At 39.1% G+C, this 23,059-nt stretch overlaps 1 protein-coding gene across 1 annotated transcript in view; it reads right to left on the bottom strand.

Moving 5' to 3' along the window:
• SUCLG2 (succinate-CoA ligase GDP-forming subunit beta) overlaps positions 1-23,059 on the bottom strand; it is a 269,052-nt gene that overhangs the window by 26,235 nt on the left and 219,758 nt on the right. The window contains exon 10 of the mRNA XM_063426806.1: positions 4,111-4,231. Coding sequence (XP_063282876.1) covers positions 4,111-4,231 — 121 coding nt within the window. The remainder of the gene's footprint in view (positions 1-4,110; positions 4,232-23,059) is intronic.

Genomic DNA, 23,059 nt, shown 5'->3' with positions numbered 1-23,059 from the left:
TGTGTGTTCCATTGTCTCTCAGTTTAGCTAGTGTCTTTGTGTCCCCAAATGTCTGTGTCCCCATGCCTCCCAGTGTATGTGTCCCCGTGCATCTGTGTCCCCATTTCTCCCAGTGTTCCCAAATGTCTCAGTGTCCCCATGTCTGTATCCACAAGTGCCCCCTTGTCTCTGTGCCCCCTAGTATCCTAGTGACACGGGACACACAGACATGGGGACACTGGGAGAAATGGAGACACAGACACTGGGAGACTAGGGGACTGGGCGACATGGGGACACTGACACTGTGATACATAGGGACACTGATTCCAGGCTGGCCTTCCAATTCTTTGGACAGACATGCCACCTTTTTGGGCAGTTCTGGTCAAGTGATTTGTGTCAGTGGCCGACCCTTTTACCTTGCCCATTGACTTCCTGCTTCACTGGACACTGCTGTTGGATTCACTTGAAAGATGAAAGCATGAATTAGAGAGACATTAGCATAGAGTATGTGTTTTCTTATAAGCTGCATCCTTTGAGTTTCCCTCCAATACCATCTCCATCAGATACATGACGCTTGAGAGGTATGACTGTTTTAAGGTTTTTGGTCGATAAGATTCTGTAATTAGGCCCTTTCATAATTGTCAGCACCAGGCCCACTGGGCTCTTAATCTGGCCCTGCTTGCAGATGGTTTAATATCAGTGAACAGGATTCATTGTCCTTTGTAAAAATCTAGTCAAGTAATGAGATGTGTATTCATGGTTTCACTGTCAAAATTAGGTTACACAGAATGACCCATACACACACACACTGCCCCTCGCACACACACATACTGTCCCTCCACACAGACTGACCCATACACTCACAGACTGCACCCCCCCACACACAGACTGACCACCACCGCCACACACAGACTGAACCCCCACCCCCACACACAGACTGAACCCCCACCCCCACACTGAGATTGAATCACACACACACAGTCTGACCCCCCCCCCCCCCTTGCCACCCCCACTCCCCTACTTCAAAGAAAGATGAATAAATACTCTGAGTAACTACTCTATAGAGGACAATAAATAGCAATATACCTGTGAGACCTCTCAAGGAAGAGACCAACAAGCTTCTTCCTGGCAACTCAAAGAACTCCGCTAACTGTAGAAACATCCAGTTTACATAGATCACAGCTTACTGCAAAAAAATATTGCACAAACCTTTGCACCAATAAGAATACACAACTGGGTTGGGCAAACAGAACACAAAAGAAAGAACCGGTTACAAAGTAATTCATTACACTAGTTCTTCCCCTCCTGTGCAAGTCCACCACATTGGTCAGCCCTATAGCTAAAGCATGGGGGCGGCTGTCTCAGAAAACGTTGTAGCTGGCCGGCTGCTCACCCGCCCACCCTGGGGAGCATTGAGGTGGTTCGCAGAGGCAGCACGCGAGGGGACAGTGATTTTCTTGCAGTTCCTCTCTCGCACTGTATAGTGATGCTCGGAGCCGGAAAATACTGCCACTCCAGCCACTATAGGGAGCAGAGAGGAGCCCCACTGGACCCAAGAGTAAGATCCACTCAGCTTTCTCAAGGTAGGGAGGCTGGGTGGATTCTAATTAAAAATTTAAAGTTGTGAGTGTGTGAGAAATGTGTGTGTGTGTGTGTGTGTGTGTTTATATGTCTCTGTCAGTGTGTGTAAGAGTTTTTTTGTGTGCCTGTCAGAGAGTGTGTCTGTGTGTGCCTGTCAGAGAGTGTGTATCTGTTTAGGTACCTGCTTCCCTCTGATTACAAGAGAGGTGTTTTTACTCACCCTTTTTTCCAACGCTGTGCCGATTTAAAAAATAAATAAAAAGATGGCTCCTGGATTCCAAACAAATTTGTAAAGCCTTGCACTAGTGGGACTTCCAGATTGTTGGACGACTTTTAGCTATGCATGTGAACATCCAGTGTCACCCAAAACCCCACAGGAAAGCATTATGCAATGCAAAAACTGGCCATGCCATCCATAACAGCATTACTATGCAAAAACTGAGCTACAGCTTCCCAGTTATGAGTGGTGAATTATCAGACAGACATGTTAAAACATTCACAAGGTTTAAGTGTCCCTTATTATGCTTCTAATTCAATATGCCCAAAGAGTATTGAAAGGTTTTTCAGAAAATGTGTTTATGAACATCTGCCAAAAAATCCTGAAAATGGTTCTTCTCATTAATTTGAGGAGATGATGTGACACTCACATCAATAGGTCAGCTGGTTGATATATAATCAGGGCTGCCACAGTCATTGATACTCAGACTTTTTATATCATCTTTGATCTGCCACAACAGGAACAAACACTTGGAGAATTTTACATCTACACTTTGTGAAATTATTTTGTGCTCTGTTTTCCTGACATATTTTGATAGCTAGGTGACAGCAAATTAATGTTCTTTTTAAAAAGTGTGATTATGCAGTAAAACTACTAATGTTTAGGGAGTCCTTAAAAGACTTCAGAACATTTCCTTTCTTTTTTTTCTAGCTACTACAAGAGTCAAATCCACATTAAATTGAGACACACAATTGCCTTAGGGATGTTAGGTACATGAACGTGTTTTCCTACTTAAGAAGAGGACAAATTAAATTGACAGCATCACAGTGACAAACTCCTAGGTGTCAGTTCTTTAGGTTTATACAGTGTATCAAGTGCAAGAAAACATACGTAAATTAATTATGCCCTGTAACTTACAGGGTTTTCTAGATTAAATATAAAAGGGGTGCATGTAACACCCTGTGTTATAACTCAGTGGTTCCCTAGGTTCTCGATAAAGTTATCAGAGGTGGAGAGGTGAGCAGCCCCAAGGGAGTTTTGGTGCTTGAAATTTTTTACACATGTTTTTGAACAGGAAGGGGGAAAGAGGGTGAATTTAGCTAGGAAAGGGGGAACTATAGTGTTAGAAATACAAACCATTGAAGGCACTTCCTGCATCCAAACGGACCTTTGGTCAGTTATCTGATGCTGGACGTCATCACGCTCTGCATGAGGACATCCAGCGTCAGATATTTTCCCCCATAGGAAACCAGCGATTCAATGCTTTAATATAGGGGAGGTCTAATGCGTAAGTGGCACTTGCCGTGCATGCCCGCCCACTCGGCACGGGTCAAAGGAGGAGGCTGAGCCACGACACAGTGCAGAGGGACATTGGCGCTGGGATCAGGTAGGTAAATAAAGGGGTTTTAACCCTTAATTTACTGAGGGGGAGGGGAGGAGAGGGAGCTGTAGTGTAAGGAATACAGCTTTGTATTTATGGCACTTATAGTATCTCTTTAAAGGAACATTCTAAACACCATAACCGCTTCAGCGCAATGTAGTGGTTGTAGTGCACTGTAGTGGCACTTCCTCCAGTGTAAGAAGTCAATTAGTTAATGCCAGCTATTTGCTCTATGGAGAGCAGACAGTTCCTATATGGAATTTCTGTTAGCTTTCCTGAGCAAAGTCATGCACTGCCGCAATAGCTCAATGCAGAGAACATGATCCCAGGGAAGTTGTCAAACCATTAGCAAGCTGTTTGAATACTTACATATGAGGGATGCTATGGCTCTACTGCCACCACTGCCATTGGTTAATTGCTCACTAGACTGCTAACACACAAGTTATATTTCTGCGTTAGTGATGTAAATTTTATCCAAATGTGGACAGTATTCTTTGGATTTACTGATTATGGTGGTAAGTGTCCAAAAAATAATGAAATGTACCAATACAAAAAGATCACCTCACACCTCTAGAAGGTGATGAGACCATGGTCAGGTTAGCAGCCTGAGTGATACCGATGTTGCTGAATCTATATTGAAACCTAAATGGAGTCAAGTTGGACAAGGTATACAAGTACAGTCTGTATCTCAACTCCTCAACTCAATTTCTTGTCCTTGGATCTACTAGAGACTTTTCATTATGTGCTTTTTATGTTAATATAGCCCTGCCTCGTCTATGCTAGTCTTCTGCAAAGTGGTACCTGACCGGTTACATTTATTTTAAAGTGTCACTACTTAAATATGAACACAAAGAGTCATTAACTGCTTTGCTCTACAAGTATCATTTTGATGTAATGCATACCTATATCAGGTGTATTTAGTGATAGACACATTTGAAATGATGGTATTTACCTTCAAGTCGGACTACCAATGGAACCTTTAGTTCAAGTTCTCGGCAAGCCTTCGTTATACCATTCGCAATAATTGCACAGTTGACAATTCCACCAAAAATATTAACAAGGATCGCTTCAACCTAAAAGTAGAAAGAACAAAAAAATTGGCATATTTGAAACAGGTTAAAAATCTCTCTTATGAACATCTCAAAACAAATATAAATATGTAAGTTTCCCCCACAACTAAATTTTAAGTCAAAATATCATTAAAAAAAGCTGTTTGGAGAGACATGATGTGTGGTCCTAGAGCATAAGATTCATGGACTCAGAAGAGATTAGTGAGTTCCTAGGATACCTCTAGAGCAAAGGAGGAGAGTCTGGAAAGAAAACCATAATATTTTCATGCAACTCTATCAAGCAGGGCCCTGAACATTATTTCAGTATATGAATGCAATCTGGTGATACCTTGAACTTTTATTCAAATATACCTGTAGTCTTCTGGAAGAGCGTTTTTAAAATGTATTCATTACCCCCCGATCCCAATCTCATAGTTCGCTAGCTACCATATGGACCAAACGTTTTTTCAAATATGGGTACTTAAACGGACTCTACAGTGCCAGGAAAACAAACACGTTTTCCTGGCACTGCAGGATCCTGCAGTGCCCCTACCCCTATCCCATGTCGCTGAAGGGGTTAAAACTGAATGGGACATTGGCGGTGGGTTAGGCTCCGCCCATGCTCCTCCCCCGCCTACGTCAGCCTTCGGGGGAGACCTAATGCGCATGTGCAGCAATGGCCACACAGGCGCATTAGACCATTCAGCGTCAGATTACCGACCAAAGGTCGGTTTGGATTCCGGAAGCCCTCTAGTTGCTTTCCTTTCCACAGAGGGCAGACTTAGAGCTGCAATGTAAACATTGCAGTTCTCTGGAACTGCAATGTTTTACATTGCAGCACTAAATGCAATAGGGGTACAGCACCCAGACCACTTCAATTAGCTGAAGTGGTCTGGGTGCCTGGAGTGTCCCTTTAAATACTTTGGCATGGAGCCCAAAGAGAGTTGCAATCATGTTGGCAATGCACATAACCTACAGTTTTTACTTAAGTTGCTTTCTTTTAATGTGTTCTGCAGGAGCATGCTTAGATTTAGTATAGTATTTATTCTGTATAGAGGCGTATCTTCTGCAAATAACGCTTACGGCAATAACTGAAATTGCACCCCTTTTGGCCCCTTTTCCAAACATCTGCACCTATCTTTTAGATAACTTTACCAAAAAATCAGCTCAAAAATATAGCAGGGTTAACTCTGTGTGATAGACTATCAGGGGCCCTGAGTTCCTGATGGTCCAGCAGGGAGCACGAGGATTGCACCACCGGCAGATAAAGACTCTAATCGCTCCCTCGCAGTGCAGCGCTCAGCAATTCAGAATGCAAGCGAGGAAAATCCAGCAGCTGTAATAGGACTCACTAGCGAATGCCAGACTGCAGAGTAGCCATTACGGAGGTAATCAGGGAAGCAAACCTCACACTGCCAGCTCTCCAAGGCAGCACTTCCGATTGACTGATGAAAAAAAAATCTGCCTGCACATTGGCACCCAATGGCACATGCTAGGTACACCACTGATTCTGTATTAAAAAGTTGTAATGTAAGGTTTGTCAGTAGGTAGCGACCTGATTCTTATGATGCTTGTACTTTTTATTTATTTTTTATTTATTAGGTACACCTAACTGAGATGTACTTGCAACACATTAGGAGTGAATGTACATTCAAGCAATGCAACTTCTGTTTGTACTGATTAAACAAACATATTTAACTCCTAAATGACAGAGAATCCCCTAGACTGATCTACACATCAAAACCACTTAAGCTAAAAACAGTTTTGGTGTTTAGATGTCCCTTTTATTAGAAAGCCAAATAAAAAAAAATAATAATAATAATTAATAAAACAAACATCCCTCCTCAAATAGTTCAACGTTGCATACTTTTCCCAATGTTCTTAATAATATAGCATTGTTTCCACAGGAACAGATCTATTCTCAGTACAGTAGATGTGGTTTGAGGAGTATAATTTTACTTAAGGGATTCCCTATTCGCAAGTCAATCAATACTCAATCAAAGGATCACTCAGTATGATTGACTAAGTCTATGACCAAGATTTTCTTTGGCCTATTAGTAGTTCCCACAGGACTGATTTGAGAACATCGAAACTGGATGGTTGTTTTCCTGTAGAAATGTGACACTTCTTTATGTCACTGAGCATAAGTCAGACTAATATGGTAAATGGAGCTGTCAAACTCCAAATACAATACATACTACACACACACACACAAATAATTAAAACAAATAAAATAAAATGCTATATGTGCACAAAAAAAGGTTTGCTTTCAGACTAAAATTGATACGTGAAATGTAAATATTTGGGTAAATAATGAATTTTGAATGCAAACTAAAAATAAAATGGTACACAAATATTTAATTTATATATATAATATATTTTTTTGCTTAGTAATTCATGGAATGATGAAAAAATTCTTTATTGGAAACTATTCTTTGTTAGAAACTTAAAGGGACACTTTAGTCACCAGTGCAACTACATGTATTTCTGACCCTACAGTGTTAACACGACCATCTAGCCCCCCCTGGGCCCCTCATATAGTAAAAATCTTACTGTATTCAAGCCAGAAGCTGTAAATCTGCATGCTGTTAAGACTCAGGAAAAACAAGCAGTCTGCTGACATGTGATAGCCTGATCCAATCACAGTGCTGCCCTATAGGATTGGCTGAGGCTGACAAGGAGGCAGATGGGAGGGGGGGGGGGGGGGGCAGAGCCAGCATGATTCAAACACAGCCCTGGCCAATCAGCATCCCCTCATAGAGATGAATTGAATCAATGAATCTCTATGAGGAAAGTTCAGTGTCTGCATGCAATGGGAGGAGATACTGAATCACAGGATGCTGGTGCACAGCAGATCTGAGTGGATGGAGGCATCTTATGCCTCCATCAACTTAGAAGTCCCTCTGGTTCACTCTGAGTGACTGCAACTGGACGTGTTCATTGCTTTCAATGTAAACACTGTATTTTCTCAGAAAATACAGTGTTTACACGATAAAGGCTGCAGGAGCTATAGTTCTCACCTGAACAACCTCATTAAGCTGAAGTTGTTCAGGTGACTATAGTGTCCCTTTAAACTGTTCTAGGTTTTTAATATAATCTTTCTTAAATTGCTGGTGCAAATGGGAGGGGCACTTGTATTGCTTAAAGGGACACTAAGCACTTAATCCCGTTTATTTGGCAATGTTATTATTAAGAGAATTGGCCAAGTTAAGCGGAGATGGAATTTTAAATTAAATACCATAATCCCAAATGGATTAAATGACTTTGAAATTTGTCATTTTCAATAAATGTATATTTTTATACTTTTTTATAATCTTCATTTTATAAATATTTATTTCTATATTTATATTTTAGAGTTTCATAAAAGCTATTTCCATCTCTATTCATAATGTTGGCCCATTCCCAAATTTATGTAACCTTATATATCTTGTAATTTTGTTATTCTGATTCGTCCTAACACTTACTCTGTATTGTACCCTATTTTTCTATAATCATCTATTTAACGAAAGTTCTGCCTTTTTAAAAAAAAGTTCTGCCCATTTTTTCCCTGAAAAGTACTTTTATTTAATTTAATTTAAAAATGTGTTCTGCTATTTATTATTCTCATTTTGGCCCTATTTTGGAATATGTACTTAATTATACTCATATATTTTTTTCCTCCTCTCTCAGTAGGACTACATAATGTGAATTGATAAACTATAATGTTAACTTTTGAGCAGCTGTAATTGAATGTATAGTATATGCTTTTAGACTTTCTTTTATAATTGGTATATAAGTAGTTTAATTTGGTTAATTGAGTAATGGACATAACGAGTGAATATACAAACTGAGAACCGTGGAAGAACAAAATCAGACCTCAGACAGACTATACTGACTTTGCCCTTAAGTACCAGGATCAAATATGGTGTTTATTGCAAATCACGTCCTGATGCAGCCATAGGCGAAACGCGTAGATGTGCGAAGTGATGCTAGATGGTGGGCGGAGACTAGGAAGCCTGCAGCAAATTTGACTGCATATCGTTTAGGAGAGAGAAGAAGTTGCATAAAAGGAGACTGCAGAACATCTTTAACCCAACTGACTGAGCTTTTCGTAAGTAGTGGCGGATGTGCTGCATATACTCACTTGCTTTTTTCCAGTTAGGGGCTGTCATCCTTATTCCCCAGCCTCTTATACAAAACATATCTATACACATTTTGTGTTACTGGTTTTAATAGTTTTAGTAATACATTTGATGAAATGCACACCTTTTGATTGGCATTTAATCACTGAAGTGTAAAGTTGCATGAGAGTGATAGGAGTAATACTCCCTCCATATATATTGTGGAATAAGTATACTTAAAGGATCACTATAGGGTCAGGAACACAAACATGTATTCCTGACCCTATAGTGTTAACACCACCATCTAGCCCCCCTAGGTCCCTACTGCCTCCATAAATATAGTAAAAATCTTACTGTATTTAAGCCTGAAGCTGCTGGCTCTGCCCTGTCTGCCTCAGAAAAACAAGCTGTCTGCTGACATCATCAGAAGTGGTAGCCCGATCCAATCACAAAGCTTCTCCATAGGATTGGCTGAGACTGACAAAGAGGCAGATCAGGGGCAGAGCCAGCACAATTCAAACACAGCCCTGGCCAATCAGCATGTCCTCATAGAGATGAATTGAATCAATGAATCTCTATAAGGAAAGTTCAGTGTCTGCATGCAGAGTGAGGAGATACTGAATGTCTGGATGCGTTTTAGGCAGCCATGACCCAGGAAGGATATCACTAGGCTGTAATGTAAACACTGCATTTTCGCTGAAAAGACAGTATTTACAGCAAAAAGCCTGAAGGTAATGATCCTACTCACCAGAACAAATTCAATAAGCTGTAGTTGTTCTGGTGACTATAGTGTCCCTTTAACAGGATTACACTGCTACTGCTTTCTCTTTTTTATATGTACGGAATACTGTAACCTGGAGCACAGATACACATTTCTGATTAATCACTTTAGAGTATATTGTTACCTTTTGCGCTCCACTTCTATATACACTTAAAAAAGACTAACAACTACAAGCAATTCTACATGAAAACCTTTTAAAATTGAACATCATCACGCTACCAAGAAAAGCATCCGACTGGTGGAGCATCCTAGCTCTGGATTCAAGTTTTGTTTAATGGGGTTTTCTTATTTATTTTTATTATTGAAACTAAATGGATAATTAGTGATAAAGGATTTAACTAAAATGGTAAACATAATTTCATGGCTCCCAAGTGTCCCTAATTAGGAGGGACAGCCTTTATTTTGGGCCCCAATCCCTCTGTCTTTTCTTTCTATTTAATCTCCCTCTTTTCTAGGAGTTCCATATTGTTAGTATGTCTGAGTATATAACGGAGCTCCACAGCAGTAAGACAGTAATGTGTCTTTAAACACCCCTAAAATTAAAGTGTTCCTCTTTGTCGGTTTGTAATGTCGGCGGTATGTTTTTTTTTACTAATTTGTGCACAGAATCCGACAGCCAGAAAAGCATCAAATGGCAAGAACACACTTTTTGTTTACAAGTGGTGTACATAAACAAAATACACCTTTAAATATCTGCCTTAGACAGTCGGTTTGATTTCTAAGCAACATGAAAACTGCAGCTTTCTGCTAAAAGTCATCTTTTGATCGTATCACGGGATGTGACAGGAACCCAAAGATTTTGTTGTTGTGTTTTCAGGTGTCTGATTTTGTGTCTTGATTTATTTCCTACTTTAGATATAAATCACCCAGCTACTCAGATTTACAAACTTATTTTAGTTCTTTTTCCCAGAAACTACATTAAAAGGGATGTTTATTTAAAAAAGAAAATAAATAAAAAACATAAAAGACATTGTAAATAGAATGAAGTATAAAACGAACACTCCAGAGAAAAAAAAAAAAAAAAAATGTCTCCCATTTAGCAGATAAACACACATTTAATATAGGTTTTCTTACATTCAAAATGAATGTCAGCTTAAAGCAGAACTAGCAGAACAGGAAGCATAGCGGACTTGGAGGTCTTTTCCTGTTTTGCTATTCTGGCCTTAAATTTTAAATTCACTTTGAAAACCTGACAGTACTCTCTTTAGTGGATACACCGGAGTGTCTTATTAGAGACTTTTCATTAAGAATCCTTATGGATAAATTGTGCTCCTGCTGTATCATAGCACATTGAGCAGTGTATAAATAGGAAGCACAGAGATAGGTGCAGCCCCTCACTTTTGCTTTTAAATATAGTTCTAAGTGAGCCAGGCAGGAATCCCCCTGGCAGCTTGATTGGCAGCTGCGAAGCTGTGAAAAAGTTGTTTTATGAAAGTTCTGACTTTTCTTGAAATTGACACTTTTATAAAATAAGCCTGATGCGGCACACTTTTTTTTTTTTTTTGTAAATAAAGTTTTATTAAAGAGAAGTAACGTAAGACAGAACAATTGGATCGGCATTGTGGGAGGTCACGCAGGTCCTGCCAGGTGCTGTCTCGTATATCAAGATATTGAGATACTCAGATCTAATTGCAATAAGATTGATCCATTATACCAGAGTAAATCATGTTACAGAACTGTTCAGACTAAAGGTTCGAACAGTGACAAAAACAGTAAGTAATTTCCTATCCCGGTGTTGGGGGTCAAGCATTTTAACCTAGATAAGTAAGCCGAGGTGGTTTAGGTGCTTGGAATATTAAAGGCAACATAAGCCATACACAACAAATTTATGACAATATCAATTGTTTCCAGGTGCTCCATGAATATTGTAAATATTAAATTAGGCAAAGACCTCCAATATTAAATTAGGCAAAGACCTCTAATATTAAATTAGGCAACATTCATTTTCTTCAGTGTAGCGCCTGTGTGTTTGCCTATTATTGGTTATTATCTGAACTTTTACTCATTGTAAATCATACTGCCATTGAAGTAATGCCAGTTGTACTTCCACATTGTAAAAAATATTCAGTAATCATAACTTATTTTTTATTTATTGATCAACAATTATTAATAACCATTCTAAAAAAATTTTTAGTGTAGTAAAAAGCTTTTTTTTGTAGCATATCTATATACTTTTTTTTTTAATTGATAGATTCAAGGTATAAAGAATTAACTTTGGAGGCTTCACGGGTAAATCAGCCATTTCTGTTATATACAAACAGCAAAAGCGCAGCAAACCATGGGTTTAGTTCCCAAACATGTTCCTTTGTAAAATAAATAAAATATCGCTTGTGCTTCTTGAGACATAAGGCATGTTCATTACCTAGTTCACATGTTCAATCTCTTTTGATGTCTCCAAACACATTTGTCCTTAAGGGAAGCTGGCATGAAACAAAGCTGGGTATTTGTGCTTTGTAAGCAGAATATATGATGGAACATTGATAGCGATGTGATAAAAAAATGTATGTGATACTGGAGGGTTTACTGGAACGAATTGTTGTGAATTATTTTTGTGCAGAGATAACACTTGCTTCTCCATATCATTTTGTGCCAAGAATTAAAGGACCACTATAGTGTCAGGAAAACATACTCATTTTCCTGGCACTATAGTGCCTTGAGGGTGCCCCCACCCTCAGGGTCCCCCTCCCGCCGGGCTGGATGGAGAGGAAGGGGTTAAACTTACCTCTTTCTCCAGCGCCGGGCGGGGAGCTCTCCTCCTCTTCGGCTGAATGCGCATGCGCGGCAAGAGCCGCGCGCGCATTCAGCCAGTCCATAGGAAAGCATTATCAATGCTTTCCTATGGACGCTGGCGTCTTCTCACTGTGATTTTCACAGTGAGAAGCGCAGAAGCCCTCTAGCGGCTGTCAATGAGACAGCCACTAGAGGCTGGATTAACCCATTTATAAACATAGCAGTTTCTCTGGACCAGGCACCCAGACCACCTCATTAAGCTGAAGTGGTCTGGGTGCCTATAGAGGTCCTTTAAGTACCAGTTTGAAACCAATATCAATATATCTTCGGTTAGACAATGTTGGATTGAGAACATGCTCCTTATGAAACAAAAGTGATTAGAATAGCACATTTATATTGCTCATAAAAAAATTTCAAATCCCTAGTGAAAAATACATAAAAATACCAAAGGGCAGAGTACAGAATATTTGATAGAGTCCTAACCTCAACATCTGAGGAAAGGGATTTAGGGGTAATTATTTCTGATGACTTAAAGGTAGGCAGACAATGTAATAGAGCAGCAGGACATGCTAGCAGAATGCTTGGTTGTTTAGGGAGAGGCATTAGAAGTAGAAAGAGGGAAGTGCTCATGCCATTGTACCGAACACTGGTGAGACCTCACTTGGAGTATTGTACGCAGTACTAGAGACTGTATCTTCAGAAGGATATTGATACTTTAGAGAGAGTTCAGAGAAGGGATACTAAACTGTTTCATGGATTGCAGAAAGGTTGAAGGAACTTAACATGTATAGCTTGGAGGAAAGACAAGACAGGGGGGATATGACAGAAACATTTAAATACATAAAGGGAATTAACACAGTAAAGGAGGAGACTATATTTAAAAGAAGAAAAAAACTGTCACAACAAGAGGATATAGTATTAAATTAGAGGGGCATAGGTTTAAAAATATCAGGAAGTATTACTTTACTGAGAGGGTAGTGGATGCATGGAATAGCCTTCCAGCTGAAGTGGTAGAGGTTAACACAGTAAAGGAGTTTAAGCATTCGTGGGATAGGCATAAGGCTATCCTAACTATAAGATAAGGACAGGGACTAATTAACGTATTTAGAAAATTGTGCAGACTAGATGGGTCAAATGGTTCTTATCTGCCGTCACATCCTATAAAAATAACTTTTTGGAGCAGTTATGGATAGAATAATATGGACTGAAGAATGCAACATAAAACATACATGATAAATACAATATATTGCTAAAATACAGGTACATTTATTAAACAAACGGCAAACAATTGTATTTTCCTTGCGATACTTAATAAAGTTTTTTTCTTATAATTTCTTGCAAAGCACATTTAAATGAAAAATAAATACATATAGTGTAGAGCATCAATAAAATCAGATATATAAACGCCAAAAAAAAAAAGAAAAAAAAAAAAAAAGGAGGCTTTAGGTATTGCACTCACTAGATCTGAGTGGATTATTATGTGCCACCCTCACATTGATTGCCTGGCGGGATCAAGTTCCTAGTGAGTCATGGATCTCCTGGAATTAGTACCAGATTGAACACATGGACTGTAAATCTTTCAGCAGATTTTATTTGTTCAAAATAAAGAAATGTAAATGTAATACAAGTAAAAACTAAAGTAATCTCAAATTAAAATGAATCGTGATCTCTCCTCCATCAGTTTAACATCAAATACCTTGCATAACGCCTTTCGCTTTGCCCATCTGAGCTTTTTCAAATGCGGAGGGGCATTTATTAATAACATATTAATAGGCAACAATTTACTTGGATATTAACAGATTTAATTATAGGAATTACAGGATTAGGCAACTTTTGGCACTGCATATGTTTTGGACTACATCTTACATAATGCTGGCAAAGCAGAGGAGATGTAGTCTACAACATTTGGAGTGTCAAAGGCTGCCTACCCTTACTGTAGGGATTATGAGGGCTGTCTCTGGTTCTGTGTTAAACAGTTGTTGAGAAGTCTGACACAAATAAATGGCCCCCTTAGTGCCAAGGCCTGGTCCCTTTCTTGCGGATTCTAAACGTATAAATCCCATTTCTGCAGCAACCACAGTCCAACACGGTTACCTCAATCCATTTTCCTTTCTAGGACACACAAAAAATTAAGCTAGAAAAACAGGGATATCTTAAATGTATGGCTTAACCCCTTAAGGACACATGACGTGCGTGACACGTCATGATTCCCTTTTATTCCGGAAGTTTGGTCCTTAAGGGGTTAAGCAATAAAAACACAAAAGTATGCAAACAGCAGCAAAAGCAAAGACAAATTGTCCACTAAAAACTATATACAGAATAGAGATATGTTTCAAAACTCAATGGATCAAAACACAAAAATCACTGGATTAAACAATCAGAGGCATCAAAACATCTATGGACCCAAGACAGACTTTCTGGTGTAATTTATATCTCGTTTCAAACTGAATTTTAATCATGCCATTTAATCCAATAGCAGCTAACGGCAGAAGACCAGTTGAAAGAAATTAGATGGCGCTTGTATAATTGATGACTTTATGCTTGACTTTAATAAAAAAATACTCTGTTTAATTAGAGAAGAGTCTAAAAGGATTTAATCAATAAGAAAGTGAATCAGGTGGAGAATTCAATCAAAGGTTTTATTGTAATCTTATAAATAAACCCACAGATCGGTTCAGACACAGCCGTGATTCATTTATACGTGGCAGAATTTATGTTAACATTGTTTGTTTTTCGTATTGCTCTGGCCAGCTCAATCTTTATAAATCAGTTTTTGAATGACATTCAAAATTTGACATAGAGATGAGCCCAGCAAACAAGAATCTTTATCATTTTGTTTTTGGCCGAGTTAAATTCAGGGGAGGGGGCTACCCCTCCCTACAGTAGATGAACTGTTAGCATTTACTCGAAAACCGCATATAAGCCAATTTTATTAAAAGTTCATTTCCAAAATACTAAAAATAAAAATACTGGAACTCAAGGCTTAGACACAACCTGTGGTAATTGCAACATAAAATTTGATGTCTCTATGTAAAACTCCGGACTGTTTGCATTTTATTAAACCATCTTTTCTTTGGGCATGGTTAGTCAGGGTCAATTGAAGAGGCAGCCTTGTTTAAAACATTGTAAACAACTTAGTGCAATTGCCCTGTATAAACTAATGAACTATCTTCACAGTAAGCCATGTCATAGATTATTTTGAAAAGTTGGCATTTTAACATCAAATTTACACCCGGGAATTGGTGAACGCCCTGAAAGGGTTAGATGTGACTATCTACATAGATTTTAAGATTATTTGTAGTTTATGGTTCTTTGCCAGAATGTGATGCTCGAGAGTCCAAGATCTGCAGTGGTTATTCTGATAAGCAAAAGAGACAATCTTAGTTTTTATTTGAAATGTTGAATGGATTCAGTTGATTAGGATAAAGAATATATATATCTTATTATGAAAGGGTATATATGTTTTATGCTGGTAAATAAACTGCTTCCCAATTCAATCCTCAGAAGTAAGGATATCATTGATTAATCAAAGGTTGGTGTCATCTGTATAGGTCGCCAAACCTTAACTTGCCCATCCAAGCACTAAAACCTCTACAACTTAATGAAGTGGTTTTGGTGCAAAACATCATACAGCCTCAGTGCTCAATACTCTGCAACGTAGAAGTTAAAGGGACAATCTCCGCACACAGACAACAACGGCTAAATGTAGTGGCTTTGTTGCGCGCTTGCTGTTCTCTATCTTTCACAATTTTAAAACTCTGCCATTTCTGAGAAACGCAATGTTTACATTTGGCCGAGATCATGTCTCTAGTGGCGGTTAGGTAAATCTACTGGAGATTTTTCCTCATTACAATCCTTCAATACTCAAAATCCAACATATATATATTTACAGATAATAGGAGTATCAGTATTTAAACAAATATCTCTCTTTCTCTGTGTGCACACACACACACACACACACACACACACTTTATTTATATGAATACCATAAACTTTACTTACATCCTCTCCAATGTTTCTGGGAAGAAACTATTGACTTAAGACAACTATATAACTCCCTGATAGTCTTTAAGTCAAAATCTTTAAAATACATGAATATTTTAACTTTCAAACCAAATGCACCAAAAAGTGATGGTGTCTTGAATAAAAGCACTCTTCTAAATATATAACACAAAGATGACAAAGAGATGCCCAGATATGGCATAGTATGCATAATCCAGACCTTAAAATATCCTAAACTGTGATTTGTACCATGCTCGAAACTGTCTGTAGAAGACAACATACCCATTTTCAGCAAAGAATGGCATTAGCCACATGATTGAGTGTAATTAAATATACTAATACTCATCCACATTTCAAAAAGTGTACTAAAATATTAATGAATATCTGGGTCAAAGCTAGCATTTGCTGACCACTTCAAACAATGTGGTACTTGTGGCTGGAGATTAATATAACACTAAAATATTTATCTAATAGCATGTTCTTTACTTTAACTGAACCCTGAAGGCACAGAGGTTTTGTGTTTTGCAAGCCGTTACGAGGACCAGGGATCATTACTGACAAATTAGATGTTAGGACATCTAAGATAATAACCAATAACAGTGATTTTGAAACAACTTGGCTATAGGTTCCTTTCTTGCAGAGTAAGGAATTGCTAATGCTTTACTTGGCTTTTTTTGAAATGCAGCTATATTCATAATTGAAAAGGATTCCCATTAATTTTAATAGTAAAAAACTCCCGGGCAAATCAGTAATAATTGCTTGCGTGGTTAACATTCAAGCAATCAGAATTACTGTAGCTGAAATGAAGAACGAGAAAGGGGGGGGGGGGGGGGGGGGGCAGCAAATTAGCTTAGCAATAAAACTTTCTGTGCGGTAGATGGATCTTCTCCAATCATGCCTGAATTTATTTGTGTGCCAATTTAAGGTTATTTAGATAAAACAGACTGTCACAATAATTACAAAATCCCACTGTGTTCTATGTTGGATTAAACTGGAATGGGTTAAACTGTTTATATGCCAATTAATACAGGAGAGCTTCAGAATTCTAAAGAACCCCCTGATTGTATTCGACAAAGCTCCCCTGTAATGAGAACACTCTACCCTACAACAATGCAAGGAAAGCTGGTTTTAGAGGAGTTCAATATGGCAGGTAATATAATTTCCTCTTGGTCTGTTGCTTTAAATGCTTTTGTTAATTGCCATTTTGAGAATCCATTTTATTTTTATGATCACAGGCCTTCCTTAAAGGAACCATCACGATAAAACATTTCTGTGATTAACTGATTAGTCAAAATCTTATTTGTAGTAATTTCCATTCTTTCCAGGGTAATGCGAGGCAACTTAAGGGGCCTCTAGAACTGCATTCATAAACACACTTAAGACATGCGTACTCAACAGCTTCCGTGAAGAAAAAAATATATGCTTCACTGTCAAATACCTAATATACATTTAAAGGGACACTGTAGTCACCATAACAGCTTAATGAAGCAATTTTGGTGTACAGATCATGCCTCTGCAGTCTCACTTCTCAATTCACTGCCAATTAGGAGTTAAATCCATTTGTTTATGCAGCCCTAGCCACACCTCCCTGCATGTGACTTACATAGCCTAATTTCTATCTCCTGCTCAGTTTGCTAGACCTTGCAGGAGCCTCATATATGTAATTAAAGTTCAAATTTCAGAGCATGAGATAACTTTTAAAGGAACACTATAGGTTCAGAAACACAAACATGTATTCCTGACTCTATGGTGGAAACCCACAATTTAGGTGGCTTGCCCCCTCCCCCTTTAGCCCCCTGAGAATGGGTTAAAACTCACCTTATTTTCAGCTCTCCATGGGTCTGCTGCCCCTGTGGTGACAATCAGAATTGCAGATTTTTAGCCAATCCAATGCTTTCCCATAGGGAAAGCATTGGATTGGTTAAAATCGTCAAGGGGGCAGGGCCAAACGCCATGTTGGCCAATCTGCACCTCCTCATAGAGATACATTGAATCACATTCAGCTGAACGGCATAGCTGCCAACTGTGCAGCACTGAGCCAGGAAGCCCCTCCAGTGGTCATCTGAGGAGTGGCCACTTGGAGGTGTCCCTAGGGGCAATTGAAATACTGCTTTTTCTCTGAAAGGGCAGTGTTTACATGAAAATGCCTGAAGGTAATTATTGTACTCACCAGAACTACATTAAGCTGTAGTTGTTCTGGTGACTATAGTGTCCCTTTAAAGTAAGTTACATCTGATTGAAAATTAAACTAGGCGAGTTGTGGCTAGGACTCAGGGGCGTATTAGCCGCGAGGCAAACAAGGCATTTGCCTTGGGCGGCATTTTCCAGGGGGCGGCAAAAAAAGCCGCCCCCAAATGCCCAAGGCAAATGTCTTGTTAGCCTTGCGGCTAACAGACATGCCGGCGGTCGGGCGGCGCTGGCTGGCGGCCGGCGAGGGAGCACTTCCCCTGAGCTGTCTGCTCAGCTCCCTCGCCAGCCGCAGAGTGAGGCTGGGAGGCGGAGCCGGAATATGACGTCATATTCCGGCTCCCAGCCTCACTCTGAGGCTGGCGAGGGAGCTGAGCAGACAGCTCAGGGGAAGTGCTCCCTCGCCGGCCGCCCGCCCGCCAGGCAGTGCCGCCCGATCGCCCAGCAGCCACTGGACCACCAGGGAGGAAGAGACCCCCCCCCCCCAGTATTCCCAAAGGTAAGGAGGCTGGGGGGGGGTGTTAAATTTTAAAAAAATGTGTTAAAAATAAATTTAAAAAAAAAACGTGTTAAAAATAAATTTAAAAAAAACGTGTTAAAAATAAATAAAAAAAAAAGTGTTAAAAATAAATTTAAAAAAATGTGTTAAAAATAAATAAAAAAAAAACGTGTTAAAAATAAATTTTTAAAAAAATGTGTTAAAAATAAATTAAAAAAAATGTGTTAAAAATAAATTTAAAAAATGTGTTAATGTGGGTGGGTGAGTGTGTGTCTGTTAGTGTCTGTCTGTTAGTGTCTGTTAGTGTCTGTGTGTGTGTGTCTGACTGTGTGTGTCTGTTAGTGTGTGTGTTTGCCTGTGAGTGTGTGTGTATGTTAGTGAGTGTGTGTGTATGTTAGTGAGTGTGTGTGTATGTTAGTGAGTGTGTGTGTCTGCTAGTGAGTGTGTTTGTCTGTTACTGAGTGTGAGTGTGTCTGTTAGTGTGTGTGTGTTTCTGTTAGCGAGTGTGTGTTTCTGTTAGCTAGTGTATGCGTATCTGTCAGTGAATGTGTGTGTGTGTGTATTTAGAATGCGGGGCGGGGGGAAAGGTTGGGTGGGGGTGGCGCGGGGGGGGGGAAAGGGGGGCGCCTGAGTTTTGTCCTGCCTAGGGCAGCACAAAACCAGGATACACCACTGCTAGGACTAATACATAAACCAAAGTGATTTGACTCCTAAATGGCAGTGAATTGAGTAGTGGAACTTCAAAGGCATGATATATACAGCAAAACTGCTTCATTAAGCCAATGTTGCTTTGGTGACTAGTGTCCCTTTAAATATCAGAATTTGTATTTCAGGAGTTTATATTTGTGTTAACAGATTTATATCACTCAATTTTAAACAGAATCAACCAGTGGATTTAGTTTTAAGAATAAGTTTACTTCACAAACAAAAGTATCTGTCAAAATCTATTCCAAGACAAAATGTATTCAATTTTTGGTAGATATTTGACCCAGTAGACAGGATTGATAGGATTTCATAATTACCTATTTACATGTGAGAGGTGACAAAGCACCCATAAGAGCCACGAAGCAGAGCCCGGATTATATCACTGCAGAACATTGTGAATCAATGATATCATGTTCCATTCGCCTGCTTGTGCCAGGCCCATAATGCAGGCAGTGCGATGTGAAGGTTTTCAGTAATAAAATATATCAAGAGCGCACATTTTCTGTGCTATAATAAATGGTAACATTTTGCCACTGCGTGTGTGCATTGTGTATGGATTTCTTTGAACTTTTGTTTCAATGACCCTGGGTTTTAAATTGTATTGAAACATTCTATCATCGTTAGTCCAAGAATTAATAAGAGGGGCATCCGTAAAGCCTTTATCCTCAAAGCACATTTATAAATCTATAAAGAGGACGTCTAACTGTCTGCACTTCCAACACTCTAGTCTACTGGGTATCCTCTATATCCTGCCCACCAAACAGAAAGGTTAAATATAATGGCTGAGATGCTTCTGTTATTGGGAAACAGATGAATCTATAAAGCTTTATAGTTTTATGCGCTTTATTGCAGAATAAACTTGGCTCATTCAGTCAGCACAGGAATACTGCTTTTCTGTTACAATCAGGCAGATTAAAAGCACGGCTGGCTTCATTCAGCTGATGCAAGAGCGCAAAATATTTCAAATGAATATGAAATTTGCCGTCTCCTGCTCCTTAATTTCCTTGTACAAAATATACTTGCCTTTGAAATGGTCTATTCTGCATGCTGGCATTGCATCCAGTGCATTGAAATGGGAATTGGCCACAAACACAGTGTTCATATTGTAACGATGGTGCAATGTACCTTATGTGCCTATTCCACCTTAACAATCGCATAACACTTACACTCTGTGCAGATAATTTATAAATCCTTTCAAGCGGGTCCTTTTGTAGTAATTCCTATATTTGAGATTTCTAGGTAACAGAGGCCTCTTGTCACTTTTCGGGCATAGTAGACAATGTACCATAAGGCAGTCCACATCTTTTGCACACCAACCACATGGGCAGGCACAACATCCCATGGTAACCAAGATAATTGCTCTACTTTTAGGACTCTTAATTGTTTCCCTTTACATGCTAAAGATTTTTGCGTGAGTTGTATAATTAACTGGAACAAATTCCTAGTGATTGCAATCAAGATCTATCCAATGGACTGTCTTTTCACAGCCATAAACTGACAATAGTTCACAGCGTAAATATATTAGATTTATATATCTCTTGCCGATTCAATGCACTGACTGGGATAGAGGAAACCAATGTATCAATACTAGTTTTTGTTGTAAGGAATTGCATACAAGCTAAAGAAACATTTATACCGGATTCCCAGTACAAGTACATATCGAGCCAATGCAAAGAACAAGCCTAAAGCTGATCCATAATTCATTACGGATCACTCTGGAAGTTTTTTTTTAGTTTGTTCTATTTTAATTATAGTAATTATACACTAGATCAGCAAGAAGCAAAGACTGACCCACTACCCCTCTTTCATTTTGACTCCCTTTTCTCAGATGCAACGGAATGAAGAAAAGCGTAATCTTCAGCTGTTATGGACTACAGTTCTTAGCCAGGTACTCATAAATGCACTCCAAATCCGTGTAAAATGTGATGAATTAATAAACGTTCTGACCAGTAAAATGTCATAAAATTCAGACAATCTAGTATAGAAAGGCTCTAGCTGGCACAATGGTAGTAAACAGGGTGATGAGTCATGGAGGAGGGGGGATTTCAGATAGTAACTGGACAGCTGAAAGTGAAGCACCCCTTTTATAGAAATCACTTCTCACCTACATCAGTAATTGGAGAAGCAGTGCAATATAATAAGGTACTATAGAGTACACTGCTATGCTAAAGAATTGCTACTCCTGCTAAATAGATTAGGGCAGCTGAAAATCTTCATTGCTGGATTAATAAAAATATGTTTTTATGCTGACGGCAATACAATCTAGGGTAAGAGTTTTTATTTTTAAATTTCAAAAACAGTCTAGCTGTTAAATACATGTTCATATCCTGGGGATGCAGCAGTTCACTGTCTGTGGCTTTCATTCATTAATTATGGAAGTGCAGATCACAAATCGAGCCAGCATGCATACACGTTTAAATTTGGAGAGAAAATAAAAAGTCTGTGCAATGGAGTACTTACAATCCATGCCTGATTGTCAAAACAAAGCTGCACTTAACCAGTTGCTTAGGTCAAATTATACTGCTTGCAGCTGAAAACTGTCCGCCTAACAATGATTTTTTTTCCTGCAGATACTGCAGCATCAGGAGTGCGGGTAATTAGGTGTTAAACAAAGCGTATTCAAGGTTGGAGGGTCTTAGAAAATGAGCCAGATCATGCACAGGCCCCTATGTGCATGTTATGCATCACAGATCGTTCAAAGCGTTTGATAACGAAACCATAACCATAAGATTCTGTGAACTACAACATTATATTATTTTGTAGAGTAAAGCAGACTTTGCTACTAAGAGCTAAGTGAGCAGAAAAGAAAGCCATTTGTCAGCTATATAATTTATACAATTTTAGGGCACTCTTCTAAGAAGCAAGCTAACAACAAGAGAATATTTTTGGTGACTGAAGTTTTCAACTTTGTTGCAGGATAAGAAATACTATAGAAAACAACTGTAGCTTAAAGGACCTCTATAGTGGCAGGAACGCAAACATGCAATATAGCTGTAATATAACTATGTAGTTTCTCAGCCATCCTGTCTCTAATGTAAAAGTTTACTCACCTTTATTCCAGCGTTGCACGGGTGTGCAGGCACTGGCCCTGGCCCCGATCAGTCTTCTTTGCTGACATCATAATTGACACTCCTATCCAATGCTTTCCCATTGGAAAGCATTAGATTGTTTGAGTTCCTCAATTCTGATGATCTCAGCCAAGGAGGTTGAACAGGGGTGGAGCAAAAAGATGCCCTGGCCAATCAGCATAGACGTTGCTGCCCAGGAAGCACCTATAGTGGCCGACTGATTGACTGCCACGGGAGGCAGTAATGTAAAAGCAATGTGCAGGGACTGACTATACACATCAGAATTACATTAAGCTGTAGTTGTTCTGGTGACTATAGTGTCCATTTAATGAAGCGCTTTTTAGGTTTAGATCAGGTCCATGCAGTCTCACTGCTCAATGCACTGCCATCCACTGTCTGTGTCTGACACAGCTTGCATGAACAAAATGGTTTCATATTGAATCAGATGTTCATTTGCTTTAGAAGTACGTATCTTATCTCCTCACAGTTCAATTCAATTTTAATAACACACAAGAGGCTCATGCAGGGTTTAGTAGACTATTAGAGCAGGAGATAATAAATTCTAGATTAAACAGACTGCAAGAAAGTAACCTAAAGTATCTAGGTTACTTTCCAGGCAGTGTTTAGGAAGACTGTGCAAGTCACATGCAGGGAGGTGTGACTAGGGCTGTATAAACAAAGTGATGTAACTCCTAAATGGCAGAAAATTGACAGGATTGCAAGGGGAATGATCTATACACCAAAACTACTTAATTAAGCTAGAGTAGTTTTGCTGCCTCT

Source organism: Pelobates fuscus, chromosome 7 (genome assembly GCF_036172605.1).
Source record: "Pelobates fuscus isolate aPelFus1 chromosome 7, aPelFus1.pri, whole genome shotgun sequence".
NCBI lineage: Eukaryota > Metazoa > Chordata > Amphibia > Anura > Pelobatidae > Pelobates > Pelobates fuscus.
This window is presented reverse-complemented; position numbering and strand designations above follow the sequence as displayed.